General features: G+C 45.9%; 1 protein-coding gene across 1 annotated transcript; it reads right to left on the reverse strand.

The window, feature by feature from the left end:
* Nucleotides 1–310: 310 nt before the first annotated feature.
* Nucleotides 311–8,692, reverse strand: abhd15a (abhydrolase domain containing 15a). The gene is made up of 3 exons (XM_076282162.1): nucleotides 7,460–8,692; nucleotides 4,256–4,608; nucleotides 311–2,994 (listed from the first exon to the last, which is right to left on the reverse strand). Exons 1-3 carry the CDS (start codon nucleotides 8,006–8,008, stop codon nucleotides 2,427–2,429), a joined length of 1,470 nt encoding a protein of 489 aa, XP_076138277.1. The 5' UTR covers nucleotides 8,009–8,692; the 3' UTR covers nucleotides 311–2,426.
* Between the last annotated feature and the right edge of the window lie 354 nt (nucleotides 8,693–9,046).

Raw genomic sequence — 9,046 nt, forward strand, 5'->3', positions numbered from 1 at the left:
CAACAGAGAAACATTCCTGTGAAATTCCAAACATTTATTCCTGTGAATTTTCAAAAACATGAGATCTAGAGATATGTGTAGAAATAGAAGATATATGATAATTGTATTAGTATATATTGATCCATATATTATTCACCTCTAAAGCCTTTTCAGAAGTGTTCGCCTCCTGTACTCCACTAGAGGGAGCTCTATGACAATTCAAACCTCATTGGCTTACCAAATTCATTGGTCTTCTTTGCTGAATTTATATTTAAGTTACTTGGCCCCAGTAAAATTAGATTACAACTGGCAACAAATGTAGATTGTACATTTATTGAACATACATGCAGGATACAATTAAAATGATAAGGAGCGATGCATGATTTCAATACATAGTCTGACTTAAATGTTTTTTAAAATGCATGAAAACACAGGCAGCCTATCTTAAGCTAAGAACTCATAAATAAACCACTGACATGAAACAATCATTTTCGACAGTTGTGCTCTGTAATCTTTATGACCATCTCTAGGCAGTGTGATACAGTATTAAGAGAAAAAGGCATCATCCCTTGCTGCAAATAAAGTGAATCATGTCGCTCTAATTAAATGAGACTCACTGATGATTTGGGCTGACAGCATTATGTAAACTAAAGGACAATCCAATTCTAACCATTTAACTGTGGTATTGATTTGTCAGGTCGCCATTTGTCGTCTCGGTCTCGACCCCTTTCCATGCCACGAGCAAAGAGATTAACCACAAAATGAAAAAGCCCTCTTTCAGCTCAGCCAGCCCATCGACCAATAAGGGCCCTCTCTCCAATAACTCACCCCACCAGTAAATTCAACGTGTCAGCACATTAGTGAAGTCATAATACATAGACTGTATTCATTCTACAGAAAAATGATTCTCTCACTTTAGGATAAAGAGGGACATGTCCACAAAGAGCAGAAAGAAGGGGGTGCAGTAGCGCTCTCTCTTTTGTTCTCTCTCCGTGTCTCTTTCAATCTCTCTCTCCCTTCTGTTCTCTTTTTCGCCCTGTCTCCCTCTCCCCTTCTCATCCTCTCTCTTGCACCCCTCTCACCCACTCTCTCTGAGCGGTGGCACCCACGCCTCCATGGCTGCGCCGCGACTCTGACTGGGGCTTCAGTGTCTGTCTGAATCAGAGCTCCACACTCCCGGTGACAGCAGCACCCGGGGCCCAGGCTATCTTTAGGAGCGACCGAGGTGGAAACTTCTCATGCATATGATCAACTCCCCTCTGACGCAGTCATAGCTCAAGAAGACAGTCTGTCTGCCCAAGAGATGTTGTGCATGTTATGTTTACATTCACTGATAACATCTCATTTGAGCTTAAAAAAAATTTGCTCTTTTGTACAAATAAACACACGAGTCATAAACATGACTGAGTTGAGTCATAAGATGTACAGAAAGGAAAGAAAGAGAGAGAAAGAGAGAGAGAGGTGGAATATATTTGTATGTTCCATCTCTTCGGGCACTCATATAATAAATATAAAAGACACTAATTAACTGACCATATATTTTATTAATTTTCCCCCCACTGAACTCCAAGATAATTTACTGACAATTTATACTGACATACAACATTAGAAAACACACAAAAAGGGGTAGCAACAAAGTCCAGAGGAGCTTGTGATCTCTGTTATAAACAAACCAGGGCTTGAATTACAAGATCTTGAAAACCCACTAACTGGTTCCGCCCTGCTCTCCAAAAGACCATCACGTCATGTCGATTTTTCCAGAGAGTCCTCTGCCATCCCACAGAAATGCCAGATGTTCAGACACCTTGTCTATGTGATCTTCATGCTCCGTTTTCCAGTGGGGATACAGAACAGACTTCTAATGTTCACCAATGTGCAAACCCAATTTTGTCGAGCTGGACAAAAAATCTTCAATACATCCCAATATAAAAGCACCTTGCAATCCAGTCTGTGTGTCCTTAATCTGATCCATCAGTAAATGGATACTTCTTATGATGAGTAAGCGTTTAACAGGCTGGAATTCAGAAACACTTGGATAAATATGACATGAAAACACTGCTACAATTTGGCAACCTCATGAAAAATGCCATTTAACAAGACCAATAATAAGTGCACCTTGTGAAAATACTTCCTGATAAAGTGGTTTGGAGATGAGGACACAGTTCATGAAACAACATCTAAACAGTAGCTGTAATTGTTCCCACATGTTTGTTTTGTAGTTGTAATTTGAAAGCTCAGCAGTGAAAGATCATCATGACTGTTGGTATAACAAAGCTGTCTGAACACATCCACCAGCCAAAACTGAACAGACAAACAAACCCTGACTCATCGCACCGTGAATCTACACTGGTACCACTTCTAAGCCTTCAGTCACATGACCCCGCGTCCTCCCACTCCTGTATTAGTCCAAGGCAGTGTGCCCCACTGAGTCGTGGTTCGCTCCGCCATCATCTGGTGTAGGACCTCTGCCAGCTGTAGATGGCATGGATGTTGTGCGAACAGATGGGCACCTTCTTGCAGGTGCTGACCGTCCGGTGGCGCAACGCCTTGCCGCTGCCGCTGAGCCCCCGGCGGCGGGCCGCGTGCTTTGCCCGCTCCTCGGCCGCGAAGAAGTCACTGGTGGCCCGCAGGAAGTCCAGCAGCGCCTGGTGGCTCCAGACGTTGGCGTCCACAACGCCCTCTACGGGTGCGGAGGAGAAGCCGCAGTGGCCACCCTGGGCGGTCAGAAGCAGGAAGAAGTGCGGGTTGCTCTCGAACAGCTCCAGGGGGAGGGATGACTCGGGCTCACCGCGCACCGGGTCGTCCTGGCTGCACACGCATAGCACCGGGATGGCCACCTCGTCCACGTCACGCAGAGGGTCGTTGCGCTCCCAGTAGGCGTCCCAGCCGCCGCCGGTGTCCAGCGGAGAGGCCTTTGGGCCGGGCCGGCAGAATAGAACCTCCTCCATGGTCCTGAGGGAGGAGCTGGAGAAGAGGGCATCTGTCTGCACCGTGTCCCCCAGCACCGTCCGGTACCTACATTAGGGTGAGGTGAACAGAACACACACACACACACACACACCCACACGCGTGCACACACACACACACACACACACACACACACACACACACACACACACACGCACACGTGCCCACACACAAACAACACAAGACTTGTTACAAAAAGTGGCAGGTAGGGCAGTGTGCTCTTGCTGGTTTGAAAACCAAAATCAGTGAGATCACACTGCTTCCCTGAAATTGTCAACAACATTGAACAATCCGCAGTCTCCATGGAGACAGGACTGCATTACAACTCTTGTAAGGTGTTCGGGTCTGTGGGACCCATTTTCAATGTTTGCTAAAAGAAAAATTATGCTATTTATCATTTCTTCAAATTCAGACTCATTGGCACTTGCACCTGTTCTCACAAAAAACAAAATTCATAAATGTGATCTTACAGAGGTAAATGGCAAGTAAATTAACCATAAATGATGTCTATATCATTGGCAATTGAGCTACAGTAAAGTAAACATCTAAGCTGCATTGATTTAAAAGCCTAATAATGTGGTGGGTCCACCAGACCTGGGAATATTGGCTGAGTAACAAAAATATGAACACCTTACAAGGGTTAATTTCCCTTGCAGGTAAGCCATGAGAAGTGTCATCATACCCCTGGCACATTAACTCCCAAGAACAGCTGCTGAATTACCCTCGCTTGCCTGCAGACGTCTCTGCCAACACCACACTGACTAATCAGATACATTTCCAGATGGAGAGCATACATGTGAATTAACCCTCAAAAGCCTCAAGCCAAATCCTAGTCCCAGAGAGGAGACACAATAAAGACTAATGCTGCATATTCCACCCACCCATTGGGTCAGATGCTAAGTTGGGACAGATGGGAATAATAATATAACTAATGAAATTGACAATGAACAGTTTCAATGCTCAATACCTACAGATACTGTATTTCTGTACCAATCCTATATTTATCTACAGAATATGATACATGTTCAGGTACGGATAAGATAAGGATTGATGTTAATTCCACTTCACCTCCATCCCCCACCTGATGTTTTGCCCAGCTGACATCTCAGTCCCACCGAGGGGGCGAGGTGAAGAACAAATGTATCATGCATTGAATTGACAATGTAATCACTGGAGAAACCAATGTGACAGAAACAGAGATGGACAAAAACAGAGAATGGGAGTCTGTCTTCACATTCACTGTGAAATGACCACCAAGTCCTAATGCAGGTTCAGATCTGGTTCTCTCAGAGTCCTGCAGAGTACCCACCTGCTGAGCCACATCTTCTGGTAGAGCAGCAGGGCCCAGTGGAAGGGCCAGGCGGGGCCGCTCTCAAACCAGCTCTGGCAGCGGAAGACGGGCGAGAGGCAGGCGGCCGCCGTCACGTAGCTGGACGAGCCACACTCGCCCAAGTAGGAGAGGAGCAGGCCCGAGCCGGTGCTCTCGCTCACCGCGTACAGCCTGCCTGCCGGCTGCCGGTACCGAATGTAGCGTACGGCCTCGCGCAGGTCTGACGGGTCGCCGAACTGCTGCAGCTTGACGGTGCTGAGCGGCGTGCCGTTCTGGCCGCGTCGGTTGAACACCACGGGCAGGTAGCCGTGCGTCAGGGCCCCCTCACAGAGCTGCGGACACACAGAGAGAGGGGGAGGGAGTGTGTGAGGAGGAGAGGGACAGAAAGCAGTAGCATGACATTGGCATTCTTACACACAGACAGACACACACACACACACACACACACACACACACACACACACACACACACAAACAAAACTCTACAACATATAAATGCACAAAGCTGTACAAGCTACAGAAACGATGTCTCTCCTTGCCAGGCTGAGGCTGAGAGCTGCTGCCATAATAAAAATGCTCGTCACTTGCTGACATGTGCCAGCCATGTTCTACACAACAACATGTCAAATACTTCCACAGTGGCAATGCCTGGTCAGCACTCTGAACTTGCTAAATAAGTGCACGAGTTCTGGCCCCTGGGTCTTTGCTGCTGCTGCTACAGCCTCCCCAGTAGTTTTCCTCTCGGCACGGCGCTGGCGTCGGGCCGCCGTGGAATTCTGTCACCGAAGGTCGAGACACATGGAGAACAGCAGCCCAGCTCCCGGACACCACATTCCTCACGCGTCCGCTAAACCCCCGCACACATTTCTGACCAGCCTCCCAGTTCAGACGCTCCAGGGGGTCATGGCCAAGAGCAGAAGTACGACGACAAGCCCGTCAGAACCAATTACCTGTGCGTGCCATGGGCCAACTCAGACATCCATGCACTTCTGCACATCACAGCAGACAGGGCAATTACCGTTTGGCATTACTATGAGGTTAACAGGTGTTTGAGAACATAAACCCTTTTCTTAAATGAAACAATTCCATGGCTTTTTTTCCCACAGTAAATTCCTTCACGCTACACTCAAGGACAGCAGAGGTAATAGACCTGCCCATGGTCTCCGTCTCGGAGCCAGCTTATCTTTGCACAGCGATAACATCAGATTGAAGGTGCTGGGCTAACAAAGACACCTGACACATAGCCCATTACTGCTCCCCCTTAACTTAACTATTTTTGTGAAAAAAAAAAAAAGATGCATTTTGTTAGACAATTTGGCAAACTTTTTTGTTTTCCTCTTCCTGTGGCACATAGCAACAACCTGCCCTGTGTCGGGGGAACACAGCTGTTATTTACTGTTGCAATGAGACACTTTCATGACGTGGGTGACCATGTTGCGCCCTCTCCCCTATGCGCCATTATCGCTGGGTAATACACATGCCTCTGCAACATATGAGACTCCAAGTGCGTCTCGTGCGTCAGGGAATGGGAGCGTGCAGGGTGCTAGGTGGGGGTGGGGGTGGGGGTGGGGGGTTTAGCCCAAGGCTGAAAGGAATCCAACTCACAGGGCCGGCCTGTTGAGGGCGGGGGACCCAGCTGTGTACTGTATGTATTGCCCAATAGGTTTTGAGGAGGAATGCAATGAAACTAGTGTTTTTTAAAAAGAGAACCAAACCTGTGGAAACAGGTATTAACCCGGGTGCTTTTTGACAGGTTTACTGTGAATGCAGCAACTGAGAACAGCTCCATTTAAGCCTGATTTGCCTTCATTAGTCCTTCTTCCTATATGACATCCTATATCCTCAGTTCAATAAGCTGCTCAGCTCAGCTCAGCTGTCTTTACTGCATGTGTAGAGGGGATGCTATGTTCTGCACAACAGCCATAAAGAGCTTCATAAATCATATTTATCTCATCATCTGAGGTCTTTCTTCTTTGATGCCACTATATACTAATACTGCTTTGTTTCTCTATAATGTGTGTGAAGTGCAGTGTCAGAGTCACACCATCCAACCACTACTATAGAAATGGTGGTATTATTTCTGAAAGAGTCAAGCTGACATTACATTCAAAATTAATGACACTGTGCATTGGAAACCATGCATGTGTTTGAAAATGTCAAACACGGCAGACTTGTGTTTGTTTACAAACACCTGTGATATGGGGATGCACAGTCCTGCCAATGCAGCACTTTGTGTGCATTTATGAGTGCTTAGTGATTAAATTAAATATGAGCTCCTCAAGATACAAAAGAAACACTCGTCATCACTATGGCACTTTACTTTATGTTCTTACAGTGGCATAAATCTTACCTAATTAATTAGGTAGATGTGGCAGAAAAACAGCACACTGTACTGGACACTACACAAGAGGTTTTAAAAAGTAAAGTAAGGTAAAGTTAAGGCATCTAGTTGAGTAGAGCCACTTTAACTGGGATGACTCCTTGAAGTGCCTGTGTGACAGCTATACTCCCACTGTGCACATGTATATTTATATTACGGCTGTGACTGATGAAAGAGAAAGACAACGGATGATGTTTGGTTCAGGATCTGTCTCCCCTTGTCCAACATAATTTTCAAGCAGACATCCACCAATTAAAAAATGCCTGAGAGGGAACATCGAGTTGAGTCTGTCTACACTGAGGTCTGTCCAGAGATGGCCAAATGTAGACAACATTCTTGCAACAAACTCAGAAGATGCAGCAAAACACCACAAGGGGAGAAAAAAAAGTTCATACTTTGACATGTAAACCCCTAAATAGAGGACCATCTCAAACAGCCTCGGCCAATGTCCTCACGTATCTCATCATCAAGTCAAAGCAAAGAGAGGCATACAGACAGTCTGTTTTTATAACAACACAAAGCCTCTGTGAAATACTGGACTGGCTGTATCTTTGGAGTACTTACGTCATCCCAAAACATTAGTTATCATAATCCGTATAATCAGTGAACTCTTTTTACAGAATGCAACAATATCAGCTAAAAGTAATAAATTAAAAGCATTCATTGAGTAAGCACAATACAGTAGGCCAAAGTGCCCCCTCCCAGCTAATTGTTATTCCCACAATTTAGAAATGACCAAGAATAAGGTTGCTTGCTACCAGACTTTAGAGAATAAAAGAAATTGATTTTAATAATCACCTTACCTTCAACACATTCCTGGTAATTTTACCAAACGAATTTGGTATGATGAGAAGGATGGGGCTAGTTGAATTGCTGGATGTCCGCCTCCTCTTGTGAATGGAGGTTGAGGCCGCCACAGCCCAGTCCAATGCTACTATACCGTCGTCGCTCAGCTGAAGATGGTCCCGAACAAAGTGAACAGGGCAATCGTAAGGCCAGCAGATGCCGAAAATGCTTTGCAGCAAAGGGCTTGCCCGCCAGTTCCATGTTGGGCATGGCCGTAATTTGCAGAAAGTTACGCAGTGTTTCAGAAGGTAGTTGGCCAAAGCGGACGGCTTGCATATTAGCGCGACGGTAGGGCTTTCACCTGGTGATCCGTCCACACTTTGACCTGCTCCGACATCGCGGCTGGGGATACACCTTTCCAAGACTTTCTCCCTCCATTCTCGGCGTGCATTTACTAGTCCTTGGACCCCCGATGATGGCTGGCTCGATATTCCAAAATATTTTGAGGCTGGCCAGATTGCAGCCACTATAAGAAGGATAAACACAGCACCAAACCATTCCAGCATTTGCACGGTTTACAAGGCTACAACGCAGACAAATTACAAACCATGGATTTCTGGCTTTGGCGTGACCAAACGAGGGAACGATTCTGAACATACGGACGAATTACTTCTCGAGTTAATTTTCCTCACGGAGACCAACTCATGCGCAACTACGCATGGTAACGGAGATATGAATGGGCATTCACCTCTTGCCGAGCCATTCCAACCTCCCAAGTTATTAGCGTCTGATATTTGAAGTTTCAGATTCCTCCTATGCTATGCAATTATCTGAGTTTATCGTACAACCTGCTGTTGGATGGAGCGTGAACAGTTTCACGGATGAAATGACATTTCACGCAAGAAGATCCCCTCAATTACATCCTAAGTATTTTTTTAAAAGAGAGCGCTCCCAACGGTTCTCCTTCGCGCGTCTCCCTGACTTATGCAATCCATGCGCTCTCTCGAACAGCCTTTTTAAAGGTAACGTACAGTGTCCCAGACGATTACCTTTAAAAACACGTCCCACTCTGTGCCCTTTCACTAGGAAAAAAGGCTGTAGCCAGACTGGCCTATGGCTCCCAAAAGCTGGTCTGACTGACTGTGCACGAAACAAAAGAGGTAGGAGGAAGAGCGCGTGTAGAATCTCCAGCTGCAGGGAAGCCACTGAGAGGGACGTCAGGAGGAGTGAACCAGAAACGGCGGCGCACGCTGCCTGCCTGTGCCAAGTGAATAAATAAATGAAAGCTTAAATTGACACAGTTGAGATTAATGTGCATCTGCCTGCCTTGTGATATTGCCAGGATAACGTGTCTTTCTACCTGAGATAACATTTGGCTCCAGATATTTTCATAAACATAAATGGCTGCACAGTACAAAACATACTACATGTTTTGAAGAAATCAGATGGATAGCCCAGATATCATTTTACTTAATTTTACAAATGTTACCTCAAAGTGGCATCTAATTGTGAAAAACCTACTTATGACATTTAACACACATTCTTGTTTTTGTTCCCTAGTCAGAAGAGTATTCCCTGGAAAAGAGTTGCCTCATATCACAACT

This window comes from Alosa pseudoharengus, unplaced genomic scaffold, assembly GCF_046254945.1.
Source record: "Alosa pseudoharengus isolate Yale_2024_CS ecotype anadromous, Long Island Sound unplaced genomic scaffold, YU_APseudo_1.1 YU_APseudo_1.1_scf_13, whole genome shotgun sequence".
In the NCBI taxonomy this organism is placed as follows: Eukaryota; Metazoa; Chordata; class Actinopteri; order Clupeiformes; family Clupeidae; genus Alosa; species Alosa pseudoharengus.